General features: G+C 41.4%; 1 protein-coding gene across 6 annotated transcripts in view; it reads left to right on the top strand.

Annotated features, from left to right (window-relative positions):
* The window catches only part of rnf111 (ring finger protein 111), a 137,163-nt gene that overhangs the window by 103,631 nt on the left and 12,437 nt on the right, over positions 1-21,095 (top strand). For 5 of the 6 annotated variants that reach the window (XR_015073824.1, XR_015073825.1, XM_085968705.1 and 2 more), the window contains 4 exons: positions 7,213-7,386; positions 14,679-14,989; positions 16,703-16,949; positions 20,365-20,689. Coding sequence is in view for 4 of the 6 variants with exons in the window: in XM_085968705.1 (XP_085824831.1) it covers positions 7,213-7,386; positions 14,679-14,989; positions 16,703-16,949; positions 20,365-20,689 (1,057 nt within the window). In the remaining 2 variants the exon portion in view is untranslated. The remainder of the gene's footprint in view (positions 1-7,212; positions 7,387-14,678; positions 14,990-16,702; positions 16,950-20,364; positions 20,690-21,095) is intronic. The other variant, XM_085968709.1, reaches the window with a different exon arrangement.

Genomic DNA, 21,095 nt, shown 5'->3' with positions numbered 1-21,095 from the left:
TGTGCCATAATAGATGCATAAGTTGACTCTTAAACCAGTTGTTGCCATGTCAGTGCTCCAAGCTCCTTGGATTAGTTACAGTAGCACACATGATAGCGGGTCTATCCCGTATATCCCTGGAAAATAAAGTCTCAGACTGTAAAGTGCAGCTGTTTCCTGAAGCCATCTGCATTGAAAATTCTAAACTGGACTGGGTAGCAGGTACCTACTCTTTTTTCCCAGTTTTCCACTGTTACCTGAGCGCTCTTGAAGTTGATATCTTAAGCCTTGGAGAGGAGGTGTTATAAGATTCAAACCAATATTCGGATGTGCAAGTCTATCAGTGGTCATTGGATAGTGATCAGGATCTGAATTTTCGCTACCTTTGTCCAGGGATGCTAAAATCAATTGTAACTGGCTCACTGCACGCCTCAACACTCAACCCAGACCTGAGACGCAACTTGGGAATTTATTGGCCCATTTGTCTCAGTAATGCACTGCATGGGAATTGTTCTAAGCTAGTTAATTCTAGTTTCTTCATGCTGATAGTAATGAAAGTCTACTTTTGATGAAACATTAACAAGCCATCGTCCTGAAATGGAATTGAGCTGTTTTTCTATTAGGCCATATTCTTGCACTGGGCATTGAGTGGTGAATGCATTGATTAATAACTAGTGTCAGCTTAGCTGAGTTGGTAGCGAACTTCTGTTTGAATCAGAAGTCATGAGTTCAAGCCTCACTCCACAATTTGAGCACATAATCTGGGCTGATGCTCCAATGCGGTACAGTGAGTGTGTTGCATTGTTAGAGAATGCTGTCTTTTAGTTAAGATGTTAAACTCAAGCCCTGTTTTCCTATTCAACAACAACTTGTATTTATATAGCGCCTTTAATGTAGTAAAACCTCCCAAGGCGCTTCACAGGAGCATTAAAAGACAAAAAATTTGACAGCCATATAAGGATAAATTAGGGCAGGTGACCAAAAGCTTGGTCAAAGAGGTAGGTTTTAAGGAGCGTCTTAAAGGAGGAAAGAGAGGTAGCGAGGCGGAGGTGTACAAGTAGGGAATTCCAGAGCTTCGGGCCTAGGCAACAGAAGGCACGGCCACCAATGGTTGAGCGATTTATAATCGGGGATGCTCAAGAGGGCAGAATTAGAGGAGCGCAGATATCTCTGGGGGGCGGGTTTGTGGGGCTGAAGGAGATTACAGAGATAGGGAGGGACGAAGCCATGGAGGGATTTGGAAACGAGGATGAGAGTTTTGAAATCGAGGGGTTGCTTAACCGGAAGCTATTGTAGGTCAGCGAGCACAGGGCTGATGGGTGAACGGGACTTGGTGCAAGTTAGGATACAGGCAGCCGAGTTTTTCATAACTCTCAACAAAGATATATTCCCATGAGAAAGAAAGACTCTACAAGAAGGATGAACCATCCGTGACTAAGCAAGTTAAGGATGGGTATCAAATTGAAAGAAAAGGCATGCAATGTTGCGAAGATTAGTGGTAGACCAGAAGATTGGGAAATTTTTAGAAACCAGCAAAGGATGACTAAAAAAACAATAAAGAGGGAGAAAATAGATTGAGAGTAAACTAGCAAGAAATATAAAAAGACAGTAAGAGCTTCTACAAATTAACATTGATCCCTTGGAGGATGAGACTGGGGAATTAATAATGGGAAACAAGGAAATGGCAGAGACTTTGAACAAATATTTTGTATCTGTCTTCACGGTAGAAGACACTAAAAGCATCCCAATAATAGTAGATAATCAAGGGGCAAAAGGGAGGGAGGAACTTAAAGCAATCACTATCACTAGAGAAAAAGTACTAGGCAAACTAATGAGTCTAAAGGCTGACAAGTCCCCTGGACCTGACGGCCTGCATCCTAGGGTCTTAGAAGAAGTGGCTGCAGAGATAGTGGATGCATTGGTTGTAATCTTCCCAAATTCCCTGGATTCTGGGAAGGTCCCGGCAGATTGGAAAACCGCAAATGTAAAGCCCCTATTCAAGAAAGGAGGGAGACAGAAAGCAGGAAACTATAGGCCCGTTAGCCTAACATCTGTCATTGGGAAAATGCTGGAATCCATTATTAAGGGAGTAGTAGCAGGACATTTAGAAAATCATAATACAATCAAGCAGAGTCAACATGGTTTTATGAAAGGGAAATCGTGTTTGACAAATTGAATAGAGTTCTTTGAGGATGTAACAAGCAGGGTGGATCAAGGGGAACCAGTAAATGTAGTGTATTTGGATTTCCAAAAGGCATTCGATAAGGTGCCACATAAAAGGTTACTGCACAAGATAAGAGCTCACGGTGTTGGGGTAATATATTAGCATGGATAGAGGATTGGCTAACTAACAGAAAACAGAGTCGGGATAAATGGGTCATTTTCAGGTTGGCAAACTAACTAGGGTGCCACAGGCCACAGAGTGCTGGGGCCTCAACTATTTACAGTACAATCTATATTAATGACTTGGATGAAGGGACCAAGTGTACTGTAGCCACATTTGCTAACAATACAAAGCTAGGTAGGAAAGCAAGTTGTGAAGAGGACACTGTCTGCAAAGGGATATAGATAGGTTAAGTGAGTGGGGGAAAATTGGCAGATGGAGTACAATGTGGGAAAATGAGGTTATCCACTTTGGTAGGAAGAATAGAAAAGCAAAATATTATTTAAATGGGGAGAGATTACAAAATGCTGCGGTACAGAGGGATCTGGGTGTGCTCATACATGAATCACAAAGTTAACATGCAGGTACAGCAAGTAATTAGGAAGGCAAATGGAATGTTGGCCTTTATTGCAAGGGGGATGGAGTATAAAAGTAGGGAAGTCTTGCTACAACTGCACAGGGTATTGGTGAGACCACACCTGGAGTACTGCGTACAGTTTTGGTCTCCTTATTTAAGGAGGGATATACTTGCATTGGAGGCAGTTCAGAGAAGGTTCACTAGGCTGATTCCTGAGATGAAAGGGTTGTCTTATGAGGAAAGGTTGGGCCTATACTCATTGGAGTTTAGAAGAATGAGGGGATCTTATTGAAACATATAAGATTCTGAGGTGGCTTGACAGGGTAGATGCTGAGAGGATGTTTCCCCTCGGGGAATCTAGAACTAGGGGGCGTAGTTTCAGGATAAGGGGTCGCCCATTTAAGATGGAGATGAGGAGGAACTTCTTCTCTGAGGGTCGTGAATCTTTGGAATTCTCTACCCCAGAGAGCTGTGGCGGCTGAGTCAGTGAATATATTCAAGGCGGAGATAGACAGCTATTTGAGCTACAGGGGAGTCGAGGGTTATGGGGAGCGGGCAGGAAAGTGGAGTTGAGGCCAAGATCAGATCAGCCATGATCTTATTGAATGGCGGAGCAGGCTCGAGGGACCAAAGGGCCTACTCCTGCTCCTATTTCTTATGTTCTCAAATAAATAGTGGAGTACAGCTTTTAAATACTATTTGCAATGCTACCTTAGCATTCATATAATTTTTATTTGCTTCTTACACAATTTATTACCATGAACCTTTATCAAAATGAAAGTGCATACTCTGCTGTTGCCTTTGCAAGCAAATTAGCTTGTTTTTATCCTTTTCTGCATACAAGACAATCTGTGGTAGATTTCCAGACAAATTCGAAACTAAACTGTTGGAGGTTACAACTGAAAAGAAACAAGTGAGAAAGTGTTAGCAACGGTTTTTTCAGTTGCATAAAAATCCCATGCGGGCATGAATTTAAAAAGGCTTTTGCTTTATTCAAATCATTTTGCTGAATTTATTATTATTTTGGTCAGAATACTAAGCCAGAATATTATTCAACAAAACATTTACTTTGAGCTTTGTGATGCAATGCTTGTGCTATGAGCGTTCTAGAGTGCATTTTCACATTTGACTGTTGTGAAAGTACAGTTTCATAGAAAATTGAGGTTGTAGTTCTTCAGGACCAGTCTATCTGCCTGTCATAGATTGAACTGAATTTGCGCAATGTCAGATTGTCTTTATAGAATAAGAGTTTTCTTTATTACCACTGTGACAACAGAGAATAGTGAATTATTTATATTCTGTGAGCCTTGTGTCTTCACTTCAGTTGGTAAGAGTTCTTGAGGCCTAATGATTGACTTCTAATTTCTGTATGAGGCGCAAGAAATAAACAATTGATAACAGTTGTTTTGTTTACAAATGCTGATTTCCAGCAAAAGAAAAGGCAAAAGATGGAGACTTCTATTTTAGTGCTTTGAGCCTGTCTTTAGTACTAACTTATGTCAATAAATTCAACAGTTAACCAGGTTTTAATTGACAAACACTGGGGCAATTTGGCACTGGGCACACATGGAATCATTCACAGTCCCATTCATGATTTTGGAAGCAATGATGTAAAAATAAAATTCCTGTCTTGGAAGTTAAGCATAATTGATTGATTTCCTCCCTATTCATGCAATGTGCTTAAAAAAAACACTAAGGAGCTAAAAGGAAATAACATTTTGGGATTGGAATATTTTTTTGAGCATTCTGATTTTTTTTTTTCCACTAACCTTGATGATAGATATTCTCTCAGACACTCTGTTCTATTTTTATATTAGGCAGCTGATAACTGAACTTTGTTATAAAATGACTGCCTAGCATCAGCAATTAATTCATTTCGGAGGAGCAGGGCGCTTTTCCATTGTTTGACCTACTACCTTAACCACTTTAACACTGTGCTAAAGTCGTTCCTGTTTCCCACCATTACTTCAAAATGCACGTTTGAGAATATTGCATAAGCACCGAGGCACAAATATAATTTCAGAACCACTGAATTTGCGTCAAAGAGCCTGTTTGGTTTTTAAAACATTTCCATTTTCTTCTCACGACGTGGCCTCATTTTGAGTGGCTTCCAAAGCCACCTGTACGAGATCTTCTGTATGAAGGATTCTTGTGAAGAGTCCACACATTTCCAGTTTGGTAATTGTAATTGAAACAAGGTCAGATTTCTATTTCTCTATTAAAAAGAAATGAAATTTTGACAGAGAAATCCATTTGACCCATTCTGCCCATATTTTGCATTGCAGCTTTGCAAAAAACATTGCAACTTGTGTATTTAAACATTACATTGAACAACCGATCATGCTACTTTTTATTTTCCTTCAACCTCCCCGTACTGCACTTTCCCTAATTGAGAGCGCAGGTTTGGAGACCTACTTTGAGGCCTCAGCAGGGCTGCTCTGTTGGAATTGCATGATCTGATGGGGATAATTGGCCACTCACCTCCGTGTCCCACCACCCACCCCCTGTCGGAAAGATGTTCAGTAGCCCCGCCATGGCAGCAAGGTTGAGACTGGGAACTCCCTGTGTAACAAATCCAGGCACAAATCATCTACTTTGTGGTTTCCCATGTAACTGGCATTCTTCTGTTTCGCACGATGAAAATATACACAAAACACTGGTTTCCATGTTACAAAATTGGTAAAGCTGAATAGTGCCAACTTTTTTTTTTAAGTGAAAGCACTCTTGTGTGAAAAAGTTGCAGATTTCTGTAATCACTTAATTACTACTTTTAAAAGTGTGGTATTTTTAATTGCTGCCACTGTAGATAGAATTGCTGACTTTTTGCAAAAAGAAATTTGGGGGCAAACTAGCATATCACAATGGAGCATCATTATGTGGCACAACTGAGATACCGCTTCAATTCCTATCCCAGGAGAGCTTCCAATCTTAATTTTGTTGCTGTGGAGAAATCCTGAGTAGAAGCAATGTGCTTACTTTTGAGGAGAGAGATCAAGTCAAATGGGGAGTCTTCATGAAGTTACTCTTTGCCAATAATGCTACTTGTCAGAAGGGGTAATGTCAGTCATGTTGAAACAAGGGCTGTCCCGAATCCCTGCACACAAGATGTGCATGGCTGGGGAGCAATCGGGAAGTGAGAAAATTGAGAACAGTAAGATGATTTCTGTCCAAATTTGCTAGCAGATCCTCAAACAAAATTTCAACCCATGTCGCCCCACTTCTACCAGAGTAGCCTGCTGCACTCCTCCTACCTCACGGCTGTAAATGGACCTTGATGGAAATGATGAGCTGTCATTTCAACAGACCAGGAATGAGGCAGAACCAGCTAGGCTAGAATTGTATTAAAGCAGCAACTGACAGAAATGTATTTTCATCGAAGGGGTGTGTGGTGACTTGTGTGTTTTCTTTTGTTACCTGGTTAATCCCATTTGCTGTCAGACTAAAAATGTTAGGAAAACCAATTTAGTGTATATTTGAAGTTTTGATTTCTAGTATGGATAATATTTAGGAGACTAGTGTTTTGAATGTTTTGCCTTTCCTGTAATAACCATTGCAATTAGCATGAATGTAATTTTGCAAAAAGCTAAAAAGTTTCTAAATACAAAATTATGGGAAAAAAATCTAAAGCAGAAATCAAAATATTTCAAGTGAAATGTTCCTTGGGCTGGACTGGTCAGAAGCTGTCAAATGAAGCATTGATTAAATTAATTGCATTTTCTTTTATTACTAGTAAAATGGGTCAAAAAATATTCAGTTATAGTATCCTTACAGCGTAAGACACCGTCTTGAATGTGTTACAAGGTAATAATGACAAGTGGGCTGAGATGGTATCAAACTGTGAGAACCAAGGTCAAATCGGTTTCAGTGTCAACTTGACTCTGAAATGTGTTTGTGCCTTGGAACACATTCCAGCATGCGTTCTTAATAGTGCGTAGGTGTAGAACAAAATCTTAGGAATATCAAAATTAGAAAAGCTATTTTTTTTTCTATGACCCTGTCCCAGTGCCCACTATGTGGTGTCATGACCGACAGTGATTTGTGGTTTACTCCTGCTTGTGCAAAATATGATTAGGCTTGAATTGAATAGTAGAATTTATGAAGCAGATGCAGGGCAACATTGTAGCTTCTATATGTATCTTGGTATAAGCAGCTTTGAATAATTGTTTAAAGATTTAATTATGATGTGGAGCTTCAAATCTTCCATACCACTGGAGTTCATGGGTAAAATGTTGGCTTTAAGGCCCCATTCCAGTCAGTCTCCAACTCCCCAGACATTGTGTCCTCTCCATGGTTATTTATCAGAGTTAACTGGAATGCACTACTGCCACAAGATGCTGCATCTATTAGCCTCGTTTTAAAAACACAGTTGCAAGCATCCAAATTTTATTATCAATTAAGACTGGGATTCTGCTACTTTCTCAACTTTGCCTCCATTTAAAAAATATAAGAACCTATAAGAGAGTTTTATTTTATCTGTTTGCTTTGATCACAGAACCCACAGTGGTGCCAACTACCTCTGCTGCTAGATCACAACCAGTCAGTCATGTACCTACCTCAGGCCAGATCTTAAGTACGACTCCAGGTCCTTCTACCACCCAGCCTGCCTCTGTGACAGAGTCTTCAGGAGTTCCTACAACCATTGGTACAGCAGGTCCTCCAACAGTGGGTATGTCCAGAAGTTTGTTTTACTTGAAGGCATAATTACATAATCCAAGGCAGACATCCCAGTCATTCTTTGCTACCCAAGGCTACTTTAACATAGAAATCCCCCTCAGACTTAAATTACAGTAGTTTCCTGATCTATTTATTTGATTAATTGATAAGCCAATGAGCAGTACAGTTTTTCAGTGAAAAATGCTTTGGTGTCCTTGCAGCCAGGATTCCTTGCTTGTAGGGTGGAGAGGGACTTGTTCGCTGAAGAGCTTAAAATTATTTTTTTCTGTATATATCTCCCTAATGTCCTGAATGAAATAGAAGAGGAGAGAAAGATGACAAAAGGAAGATGTGAGGCCCAAACTTCCTCTAAGGTTCCCCCTTGCCCTAGCCCTGAACTTGCATCTGTCTCCCCTCATGACCTCTCCGCGCTCGTCTTGTCCATGAGACCCACTTCCTGCTCCCTCGACCCTATTCCCACCAAACTGCTGACCATCCAACTTCCTTTTCTTGCTCCCATGTTAGCTGACATTGTTAACGGTTCTCTCTCCTCAGGTACTGTCTCCTCTCCCTCAAATCTGCCGTCATCATCACTCTCCTTCAAAAAAAAACACAAAAAACAACAACAAAAAACAACCCTTGACCCCTCTGTCCTTGCAAACTACCATTTCATCTCCAACCTCCCTTTCCTCTCAAGTCCTTGAACATGTTGTCGCCTCCCAAATTTGTGTCCATCTTTCCCGGAACTCCTTGTTTGAATCCCTCCAATCAGGTTTCCGCCCCTGCCACAGTACTGAAACAGTTCTCAAAGTCACAAATGACATACTTTGTGACTGTGACATAGGTAAACTATCCCTCCTCGTCCTTCTCGACTTGTTTGCAGCCTTTGACACGGTTGACCACTCCATCCTTCTCCAACGCCTCTCCACTGTCGTCCAGCTGGGTGGGACTGCACTCTCCTGGTTCCATTCTTATCTATCTAATCGTAGCCAGAGAATCACCTGCAACGGCTTCTCTTCCCACTCCCGCATCGTTACCTCTGGGGTCCCCCAAGGATCTATCCTTGGGCCCCCTCCTATTTCTCATCTACATGCTGCCTTTTGGCGACATCATCCAAAAACAGTGTCAGTTTCCACATGTACACTGACGACACCCAGCTTTACCTCACTACCTCTTCTCTCAACCCCTCCACGGTCTCTAAATTGTCAGACTGCTTGTCTGACATCCAGTTCTGGATGAGCAGAAATTTTCTCCAATGAAATATTGGGAAGACCGAAGCCATTGTTTTCAGTCCCCGCCACAAACTCCGTTCCCTAGCCACTGACTCCATCCCTCTCCCTAACATCTGTCTGAGGCTGAACCACACTGTTCGCAACCTTGGTGTCATATTTGACCATGAAATGAGCTTCCGCCCACATATCCGCAGCATAACTAAGACCGCCTATTTCCACCTCCGTAATATCGCCCGTCTCCGCCCTTGCCTCAGCTCATCCGCTGCCGAAACCCTCATCCATGCCTTTGTTACCTCTAGACTTGACTATTCCAAGGCACTTCTGGCTGGCCTCCCGCATTCCACCCTACGTAAACTTGAGGTGATCCAAAACTCGGCTGCCTGTGTCCTAACTCGCACCAAGTCCTGTTCGCCCATCACCCCTATGCTCACTGACCTACATTGGCTCCCGGTTAAGCAGCGCCTCGTTTTCAAAATTCTCATCCTTGTTTTCAAATCCTTCTGTTGCCTAGGCCCTAAGCTCTGGAAGTCCCTCCCTAAACCTCTCCACCTCTCTCCTCCTTTAAGACACTCCTTAATACCTACCTCCTTGACCAAGCTTTTGGTCATCTGCATTAATTTCTCCTTATGTGGCTCGGTGTCAAATTTTTGTCTTATAATACTCCTTTGAAGCGCCTTGGGACGTTTTACTACATTAAAGGCGCTATCTTATTACAAGTTTGTTGTTGTTCCTCTTAGTCGTCATCTTCTCTAATAGGATCAGTGGAGTCTTCCCTGGACTGGAAAAAGTGGAGTTAATAATGTCAGGCTAGGGATCTGAACCTGGGGCTTACCTTAAATTGAGATACTTCTGAATATCATACCTACCAATTCCCCTCAGAGGTCTAGGCATTGTTAGCACTTACTTTGTTAGTGCAACCATGAATTCTGTACATCTGATTGTTCAGTACCTTGAGACAAAGAAATAGGCCTTAACTTCCATCTCTTAAATGTTCCAAGTTACTGGAGAAATAGGATTGGTATTGAGTATCCAGGCATCAAGGCACATCACGCATGTTTTGATAAGATAAATAACAAACTGCCCAAAATGTAATTGGAGAGAAATGGAAACATACATATTAGGGCAGTGGGGGAGCTTTTTTGGTGGGGCAGATTAGAGGAAGATTTACTTTGCTTCTGACTTAGGAGTGCTGAATGCTATCATTGCGTGTCAGAAATAGGAAGGTCGTCTTTCCCTTGGACTGATGGCCTTCACCTTGATGAACACAAAAATTCATCCAAAACATGACAAATTATTGAAACAATTAGGCAAGTCCCAAATGGTTTGCTTTTTAGTGGGAGACCTACAGAATATTGTAAAAGGCTTGTATGCACCAGGTTGGGATGCTGCTTTACGTGTATTTGAAAATATTATATTGATGGTGATACGGCAGATCCTCCCATGAAACTCGGGGGGCGGGGGGGGGATTTTCACAGGAAAAAATGGGTACGTTGGAGGCGGGGTGTAAGTGAAAGCTGGAAAAATCTAAAATCTAACCCCAACACCTTTTACTCGGGTGGGATGGGGGCGGGCAGCCAACCCGTTGCCAGGAAACGGGTTGGCGTTTTAAATATTATAATGAGGCCTGAAGCCTCTGCTTTAACCTGCTGTGCAGGTTTAACTGCAGGCGGCTGGGGATCCAGGAGCTCAGGATTCCCAGTAGTTGCAATGAGGCGAACACAGCCTCTGGGTGCAATCCTTGTGGGCCGGGCGGGGTGGGGGGGACCAGGAGTGCTTCACAGCGTGCGGGGAAACACAGAACTCGGTGTCCTGCCATCTATACCGGGTCCCCCTGCACCATACGGGTGGGAAATGGGAAAATCCTGGCCTCTCTGTCTATGTGCCTTGCTCTGGTTTCAGGATGCCATTAGCCATCCAAAATATGGCTTATTGCTATACCATTTGCTTGCAGACATCTCTACTCTTGGTAACAAAGTAGACAAAACTAAGTTTAAAATAGAACAAATAGGCCTTTTGGCTCAGGAAAAAAGTATTAGCCAGCTGAGCTTCAAATCCCCAGACCCTGGCTCTCTTTTCAGTCCTAGCTCCATTCTGAGGCATTCAAATGATCTTCCACACATCCCATTTCCTTCTTCCTGACTAGCCACAAGACAATTCACTGCAGCACCTCCCTCTGTCCCCACCACCACCACCAATTTAGTCAACTCCAAAGGTCATGGAAGTAACCTGTTACATTCTACAGACAAGTGGGAATTTTCTACAGATGCTAGAATAAGAGAGGGACATATTTGTAGTACTGTGTACACCATGCTGTAATTGATACAAAGAGAATAACTTGCACCTTTCTAGAACCTTTCATATAAAACACCCATAGACACTTTACAAGTGAGTTGGGGGACTTGAAGAGGAAAATAACTTAAGGGAGATGGCTGAAGAGGTAGTTTTTGAGGAAACTTGAAGATAAGCAGGGCAAAGGGGTTCAGAAGAGTAAGAGTGCAAAGAAATGGTGCCTGAAGGATTTGCTACTTTTGGTGCAATGGAAGGAGGAGTGCATACAGGAGACAACATCCAAGACAAGAGGGTGCGCATTGAAACATATGGTTGCAGAAAATTACTGATTGAGAGTGGACTGAGTCTATGCCGGTGGGGGGGCAGAGGGATCTGAAGTGAAGGATATTTAAGAGATGTGCTGGGGGACAGAAAGCCAGTTGTATATAGCAATAAAGCGATTTGTTTCACAGCCTGCAGCTAGTGGGTGAAATTACCAAAATGGCGTACTCTTGAGTCTGCAGGGGCACTGCGTGGAGAATTATACTACTGTAGTGCTATACTATAGAAGACAGTTGAATTTGTTCTTTTCACCCGTACTGTCAGGTGTATCTCTTACTGTAACATGGAATGTTACAGATGTTCGGAAAAATCTGTGCGACGCTCTGTGATCACCTGGGTAAATACGTTGTTCAATGATTCCCAAGCCGTACAAACTAATGACTCCCAGTTTGATTCCTCATCCACACTGGGTTAATCTAAGCTACCTCACTTTCTTGCTAAAGACTCCCTACTTGAAGCAACTATATATATATATAGAAATGTTGGAGTACAATGTAATTAGAAATGACAAATTTTAAAAGTTGTACATAATATTTTTATTGTTAATTGACCTTTTTTGCATATTTTACATTGATGAATGCTGAGATGGTGCTCTTTAATGTAAATGACCCATGACCTGATGGCCCAATATTTTCATAAGCCTCGCAAGCTGCTGCCCAGTTAACCAGGTTTGCCCCTCCCCCCCACCCCTTTAACGGTAGTTAAAGTATGGAAGATAACGTAAGAACATAAGAAATAGGAGCAAGAATAGGCCACTTGGCCCCTCGAGCCTGCTCTGCCATTCAATAAGATCATGGCTGATTTTGGGCTTAAAGCCACTTCCCTGCCCGCTCCCCATAACCCTTCACTCCCTTATCATGCAAAGATCTGTCTATCTCTACCTTAAATGTATTTAATGACCCAGCCTCCACAGCTCTCTGGGGCAGAGAATTCCACAGATTTACGACCCTCTGAGAGAAGAAATTCCTCCTCATCTCAGTTCTAAAAGGGCGACCCTTTATTCTGAAACTATGCCCCCGAGTTCTAGATTTCCCCACGAGAGGAAACATCCTCTGTGCATCTACCTTGTCGAGCCCCCTCGGTATCTTATATGTTCCAATAAGATCACACCTTATTCTTCTAAATTCCAATGAGTATAGGCCCAACCTGTTCAACCTTTCTTCATAAGTCAACCCCCTCATCTCAGGAATCAACCGAGTGAATCGTCTCTGAACTGCCTCCAATGCAAGTATATCCTTCCTTAAATAAGGAGACCAAAACTGTACGCAGTACTTGAGGTGTGGTCTTACCAATACCCTGTACAGTTGTAACAGGACTTCCCTGCTTTTATACAGGAAACTTTGTGATATCCGGCACCGACGGGACCGGCGTGTTGCCGATCTATCAAAACTGTCGGACATACGAAGTTAATGTTGAAGCATACAGAGGTTTTCATCTCCGTATCTGACAACAACACTGTTGCTTAGCAACAGCTTCTAAAGAGCCGGCTACAGCTGCAAGCGTCTCTAGCTGAAGCTGTTGCTATAGCTACAGACCTTGCAGTGCCTGACTGGGGGGAAAAAAGAACGAGAACTAAAAAAACGGCTCCTGATTTTTGCCGTTAGATCGAGTATTCCGGACATACAACCTCCGGATAAACCAAAGTTTCCTGTACTCCAATCCCATTGCAATAAAGGTCAACATTCCATTTGCCTTTTTGATTACTTGCTGTACCTACATGCTAACATTTTGTGTTTCATGCACAAGGACCCCCAGGTCCCTCTGAACTGTAACATTGTGTAATCTCTCTCCATTTAAATAATAATTTGCTTTTTTATTTTTCCTGCCAAAGTGGATAACCTCGCACTTTCTCACATTATACTCCACCTGCCAAATGTTTGCCCACTCACTTTGCCTGTCTATATCCCTTTGCAGGTTCTTTGAGTCCTCTGCACAACTTGCTTTCCCACCCATCTTTGTATCATCCGCAAACTTGGCTACATTGCACTCGGTCCCTTCATCCAAGTCATTAATGTAGATTGTAAACAGTTGAGGCCCCAGCACTGATCCCTGTGGCACCCCACTAGTTACCGTTTGCCAACCGGAAAATGACCCATTTATCCTGACTCTCTGCTTTCTGTTAGTTAGCCAATTCTCTATCCATGCTAATATATTACCCCCAACTCTGTGAGCTCTTATCTTATGCAGTAACCTTTTATGTGGCACCTTATTGAATGCCTTCTGGAAATCCAAATACACCACATCTACTGGCTCACTCTTATCCACCCTGCTCGTTACATCCTCAAAGAACTCCAGCAAATTTGTTAAACATGATTTCCCTTTCATAAAACCATGCTGACTCTGCTTGACTGCATTATGATTTTCCAAATGCCCTGCTACTGCTTCCTTAATGAAGGACTCCAGCATTTTCCCAACGACAGATGTTGGGTTAACTGGTCTATAGTTTCCTGCTTTCTGTCTCCCTCCTTTCTTAAATAGGGGTGTTACATTTGCGGTTTTCCAATCCGCTGGGTCATCACCAGAGTCCAGGGAGTTTTGGTATATTGCAACCAATGCATCCACTATCTCTGCAGCCACTTCTTTTAAGATCCTGGGATGCAGGCCATCTGGTCCAGGGGACTTGTTGTCTTTTAGTCCCATTATTTTACCAAGTACTTTTCCCTTAGTGATAGTGATTGTCTTTAGTTTCCCTCCTCCCTGTGGGCCCTTGATTATCCATTATTGGAATGTTGTTAGTGTCTTCTACCGTGAAGACAGATACAAACTATTTGTTCAGAGTGTCTGCCATTTCCCTGTTCCCTATTATTAATTCTCCATTCTCATCCTCTAAAGGACCAACATTTACTTTAGCTACTCTCTTCCTTTTTATATACCTGTAGAAGCTCTTACTTTCTGTTTTAATATTTCTTGCCAGTTTACTCTCGTAATTCATCATTTTTTTTTTTAGTCATCCTTTGCTGGTTTTTAAAAATTTCCCAATCCTCTGGCCTCCCACCAATCTTGGCAACATTGTATGCCTTCATTTTCAATTTGATACCATCTTTTACTTCCTTAGTTAGCCATGGATGGTGCTCCCTTTTAAATCTTTCTTTCTCACTGGAATATATTTTTGTTCAGAGTTATGAAATATCTCTCTAAATGTCCGCCACTGCATTTCAACTGTCTTACCTTTTAATTTATTTTTCCAATCCACTTTAGCCAGTTCTGCCCTCATGCCATTGTAATTGCCTTTGTTTCAGATCAGGACACTGGTTTGAGATACAACTTTCTCACCCTCCAACTGAATTTGAAATTCAACCATGTTATGATCACTCTTTCCTAGAGGATCCTTTACTATGAGATCATGCAGAGATGTCACATGTCTCCATTTGAGCACTGCTGTCAGAACCACTTTAATAATGTAAAAGTGCCAGAAATTTCCAAGACAAAAGTTTGATTTTTTTTTTTGTTACTTTCCTCAAAGATGATGCTCGGCGAGTTGGGTCAAATGCAGTGCCAGAAGCTGGTCCTGGGGCAATGCCAAGGCTCCCATCCTGCTGTCCTCAGCATTCACCATGTGGAGGATCTTTGCAAGGACACAACTCATTAGGACACCCTCATCCAAGCTGTCTTCAGCAACATAACCACCAGTTTCAGCACCATCCTGGTGCCCACTCTGCAGTGCCACCATCAATGCCTTCGTTTCCTGAATCGAACTGTCCTTTGGAGAGACCTGCTGTAGTGCCAGCACCTTGTGGAGCTAATGCAAATGCAGGTGGCCAATATCACGATCAGGTTTGTATTTTTCTATCGCTTTTTAAAAAAAAAAAAAAAAAAAAAATAAATTGGGAAGGAGGAAAGAATAGTGAACGTCTGAGCTGCTAAATAGTAACATTATTCTGATGCCATAAGAATATAATCTATCATGCATGTCGTTTAGTAATGGAGTTGAATAAATAATTGAGTCCTATAAATGTTTTGATGTGGAACCATTTCCTCCAGGAATAACTTCAGAATGTTTGATCAAAAGCTGAGTATTAAGATGGCAAATGTCTAAACTTGCTTTGATTCATAAGTTTGCTAGAACTTAGTTCTTTGCAAATAGAATTTGTGTTTAGCGAAGCGCATTATTCTGTTCTAAATTCAGCCAATTTTAAGCTACTTATCACATCCATATATAATCATATAATTCTGGTGTTGGATAATACACTAGTTTTGAGAAGCAAAGGCTTAGGACAGTGTTTTGCAATTAAAATTTCAATAGGTTTAAAAACCTAAATTGACGGATACGTTTGAACTTTTGCACACTCATAGCAGTTGCATCAACAAATGTGAACTTTATACTGATAAAGTAATCCATAAAGCAGAAGGAAAGCCTAGTGAAGTATTTTCAGTGTGAAGTACTCCCCCACGCATTCCCACAAGAAGTCAAGTAGATGCAGCAAGAAGGCTGGAGTTCTTGGAAGAATTAAAACAAATAAAATTAGACTTTGAAGCGAATGACAAAACTAGGGCTAATAATGTGAATTATAGTGGAATATAGGACATGCAGAGTGGAAGCAGAAAAGATTAGAAAGGTAAAGGGGATATGAAGACAAATTGGTAGGTAACAAAAGGAAATAGTGAAGAATTTTATAGACATAAGAAGTGAAAGAATAATCAAAGAAAGGCTAGGGCCAATTAGAGACCAAAAAAGGTAAGAAGTTGTACTGAAAAAGTTGGTGGAACTCGAAATGAAAAAGGCAGCAGGCCCTCATGGCATGCATTCTACAATATTGGGAGCCATGTCCACAATTTTTCAAAAACCCTTGTATTTGAAGTTGTCAGAGGATGGGTGGCTACTGATATAACAACTCTGTTCAAGAGGGAGAAAGAGATAAACTGGGTAACCATAAGATCAGTCAACTTAAATGGTAGTAAATAAGCTATAATATGGAATAAAATTAATACTCAATTAGAATATAGGTTGATTTAAGGATAGCCAGCCTGAATTTGCGGAAAGGTAAGTCATGTTTGACAAATTTAAAGAAGTATTTGAGAGAAAAGGTGACTAAAAGATAACATTTTCACTATTGTAATATGGTCTCCTAATGCAATAGTTACAATTCAGTATCTAAAAGGATTCAGCTATGTTTTTTGTTATAAAGTGGAGTTGCTTGCTTTCGAGAATGTAATTAGTTTGCTGAACCAGTGCAATTTATACTGATATTTATACAGTGCTTTGCATTCATGCAATTGAAATATTTAATAATGCACATGTGAGCAGTTTTTCAAATCTGTTCAAATTTGAACTTGGTGTCTGTTAATCGTTTTTAGTTTCATCTTGAATTTGGAAAGCAGAATATATAGTCAATTATTGCTATTCCAGCATACCTGAAATCATCCTTGCTAGAAACCTATAAATGACTAAGTGAATATATATAACCAATGAAATTATGGACAATATGTTATAATTTGACCCTTCTGCAATGATTTACATATTACTTTAATTGCACTCTTTTTAAACAGACGCTACCTGTTGATTTAAGCAGTGGTGCTGTTCGGAGCCATGGAAGTGGGAGTTTTCATGGTACTTCAGCTTTTGATCCCTGCTGTCCTGGGTCTTCCTCACGTACTGCAATCTACGGAGCGCCAGCAACTGCTGGAACAAGCCAGCCAATAGTTGTCGAGGGATATAGTTCTGGGATGGTAGGACAGGCTCAAGGTCAACCACAGCAACCACTTGCTTCCTGCCGGCATTATTTACACCCTACATGTAAGCCTTGCTTCTCAGATTCTTGCAGTACCATCTTGCTGTTTGTGGTCGTGGTCATCACTAAGTTGCCATCTGGCATAATCACCTAATGTTCTGTCAGAAAAATAGCATTTTATCCATCAATGTGGTAATAGTAATATTGGTTGTACATTTAATGTGAATAATTCAATTTACCATTCCTGAAACTGTGATAGTTTAGATGAGGATGTTTTAGATATTTTTAGCTACAGTATTTACATTTGATTAAATATACTCTACTATTGTTTTTTCCCTCCTCTGCAACTTGTTACACAAATAACTGTTAAGTTGTGCTGTGAGGGAAAATTGGAAGCCAAGTCAATCTGCATTACAATTGCATACTTCCTAGCAGCTGCATTGCAAGATACCCAAGAACAGAAAGTCTGGCTGCCTTTGAGGTTGGGAAACAAGTTATGCAGATTTTTTTAAATTGAATTCCTGATGTTTACAGTATCTGCGTTACTAAGTCCAGTACAGACATTGTAAATATCTGCATTTAGTTCAGTAAATTCAGTTCATTTGGAGTGTCTCCATTTATTTAAAAAAAAAATTATATTGCCTTTACCAAATCTTTTAAATGGCTGCGCATTAACGGACCCAACTTTACAAGGTGCACATTTTTTGGTCTAATAGTTCAGATCCTTCATTATAAATTCCCACTGAGCCAAAGGGCTACTAGGTCAAGGCTGAATGTAGATCCAATCGAAATACTCCATGGCTAACCACAGAAGCATTTTTGTTTTTAAAAATCATGGAATAAAAAGCCCCGTGAATGACCTGCTGTAATACTTTCTTTACTCCCAGTAATGCAACCACTGATATAAATCTCGATTTCTCCTTTGTGATTTATGGCGCAGATGATGATGATCACTGTCTAGGCTGATATGTGAGATGGGGCCTCTTGGCCATTGTACCAGAAAGTGATCAGCACCTCTGGAACTATACTCGAACTTCAGCCGTAGCCCTTGAGAGAGGAGAGAAAGTTATGGGGTCGGGGTGGAATTGTGTACTTGTTAATCAAAAATGTCCTACAATTGGCCCAAAAACATAGAAGTTGACATAAGGAATATGTTAACTAAATGTGAAATGTCTCTTCATCCCTTTCCCTGTCCTCATCATTCATCTTTCTGATTATATTACTACAAAGGAAAAATTCTGGAATGTTTGATTAAAAACTGAGCAATAGGATGGTAAATGTCTAAATTTGCTTTCATTCATAAATTTGTTACAATTTGGTACTTTACAATTAGAATTTTTGTACTGTTTGTCAGCGAAGTGCATTTTTCTATTCTAATTTCAGTCAATTTTAAACTACTTAAAACATCTACAAGTAGTCATTCAAATTAGTCTGGTGTTCAGGCAATAAACTCATTTTGAGAAGCAAACCTTTTAAGAAAGTGTTTATTGTTTCTTTTGCAGTGCTTCAGATCTTTTTCAATGATCTTTGGTGCTTAAGAGATGGTGGTTGTAGAAGCATGGGTGATGGTTAATCTGGTTACAAACCTAGCTTCTTCACTATTACTGCCTTTCACGAGTTGCACACGATGTTGCCAAGATTTTTCAATTCTGCTACAGAATAGATTGATTTTTTTTTTCTTGTTTTCTCTTCCTTAGCAAGGGGAAGCATTTCTTTCTCCACTTAGCATCTCTCCACAACAGTGTGGCAACTATTAGAAGCTCTGCACCTGAAGGATTGCAGGCTCAAATCCCTTTGCTGCTACACAGTGTCAAATGACTTTGCTAGTACCAGCGCTATAATAGAAGAGTAAAATCTACACTCTTTTTAGATTTTTTCTATTTAATAGTAAAGGTTCTAGTTACTGTGTTTGAACCTGGGACCTTTAGTTACTGAGTCTTGTGGAGCTCTCATCTTCCACTGTATGCAGAGAAATTAAAGCTTGGTGATGAATTAGCTGATTTCAGTCAGACCTGTGAAGACACCATAATTAGCTTTAGTGCCTCTTATGTTTCTGCTTTTGACTGCTGTCTAGAGATTCAGAATGTGTGCATATGGAATTCTGGTGAGAATGGAAAGGGACTAAGTGATGCCATGAGTTAGACACTGGCCGTACACTTCTGGGACCTGGGTTCGAATCCAGCTAGAAGGGTCCCATGCAAAATAACGTCGTGCACTCTCATTAGAGTTCCTAGTGGTCGTGAACCTACAGCACAAAATCGTCTCTTATAGAGCGTTGATTGGCAATCTTGCTCAGAAATGCCACAGAGTGGTTCCTGTAAGAAATTGAAACATTGTCACATTGGTGCAGTAGTGGATGGCCATCTGTGTTGACTAGTGGGAGCTTTACTCTGCATCGGGCTGTGCTATATCTGACTTAATATTAGAGGCTGACATTGGGTGCCTGAAATAGAAGTTCCATTCCCCAGCATGAACATCCCTCACCTTGATGAGCACAGAAAGATGAGGTTCAAATCTGACTTGGCTGTGATGCATTCCATGGTTGACTAGTCTGTGAACACTCATTCTCTAGGCTAATACATAGAAACATAGAAGATAGGAGCAGGAGTAGGCCATTCGGCCCCTCGAGCCTGCGCCGCCATTCAATGAGATCATGGCTGATCATCCAAATTCAGTACCCTGTCCCTGCCTTCTCCCCATATCCCTTGATCCCTTTAGCCTTAAGAAATATATCTAACTCCTTCTTGAATATATTTAATGAACTGGCCTCCACCGCCCTCTGTGGCAGAGAATTCCACAGGTTCACCACTCTCTGGGTGAAGAAATTCCTCCTCATTTCAGTCCTAAATGGCTTACCCCTTATCCTTAGACTATGACCCCTGGTTCTGGACTCCCCGGCCATCAGAAACATCCTTCCTGCATCTAGTCTGTCCAGGCCTGACAGAATTTTATAGGTTTCGATGAGATCCCCTCTCAATCTTCTAAACTCCAGTGAGTATAAGCCCAATCGACACAATCTCTCCTCATACGTCATTCCTGCCATCCCAGGTATCAGCCTGGTGAATCTTCGCTGCACTCCTTCCATGGCAAGAATGTCCTTCCTCAGGTAAGGCGACCAAAACTGATCACAATACTCAAGGTGCGGTCTCACACCAAGGCCCTGTACAACTGCAGCAAGACATCCTTGTTCTTGTACTGGAACCCTCTTACATGATTAATGGCCAAATGAATGGTAAGATACTAGAGAATTGCCAGCATCCATGGAACCACCTTTGAGAGGAGGGATAATGAGAGAAAATTGTGGAAGATTGAGGCAGTGAACAATACCCTTATATGGATTTTTAAAATCTTAGTTTGCATGTATTAATTACATTAATTATTTCATTTTTTCCCTGTGAAGTTTTTGATATTCTACGTTTTTCAAAGGTGTATACTTCAGGTTAACTGCAAATTTTGATTTTATTTACTGTTTCCTTCCAGATGCCCCATTGCCAAGACCACTGCACCACCAAGCGACCACATGCCCACATGCGCATGGAAATCCTCCTCCTCCACCGCAACCCCCTCCCCAACCTGAGTATGCTATTCCACACCCAGTGCACCCTTTCCACCCACAGATTCCCTCACATCCGTCAACTCACAATGTCCCACCAGCACCTCCACCACCTCCACATCATCTCCCTGCAACAGCAGCAGCAATGCCACACCATATCCCTGCTCCACCACCTTCCTCTCAAAGACTGCACCATCATGAAATGCTTCAGAGAATGGAGGCACAGCGAAGAAGAATGATGCAGCATCCAACGTAAGTCAAATGTTTGTCACGGCTCTGCTGTGGTACCAACAATTTTTTTACTATAACAAAGTACAGGAAACTTTCTGGTATCCGGCACGGACGGGACCGACGTGGTGCCGGTTCATCAACAATTCCGGATAACCGAACGCTATAGTAAAAGATACGGAGCTCAGAGCTCCGTATAAAGCAACAAACCCTGCAACAGCTTCAAAACAATCGGCACAAGTTGCAAGCGTCTCTGTAGCTTAGCAACAGCTTCAGCTACACCCTTGCACAGCAACAAATGGAGTAAAAAAAGTAATAAAAGTAATTATTAAAAAAAAAAGTTACCTGAACCGACTCCTGAATTTTGCCGGTGGATAGAGCGTTCGGGTTATTTAGGGGGCCGGTTAATCGAAAGTTTCCTGTACCAGGG

Source organism: Somniosus microcephalus, chromosome 27 (genome assembly GCF_052327205.1).
Source record: "Somniosus microcephalus isolate GS21.2 chromosome 27, FLI_Smic_1.0, whole genome shotgun sequence".
Taxonomy (NCBI): Eukaryota; Metazoa; Chordata; class Chondrichthyes; order Squaliformes; family Somniosidae; genus Somniosus; species Somniosus microcephalus.
This window is presented reverse-complemented; position numbering and strand designations above follow the sequence as displayed.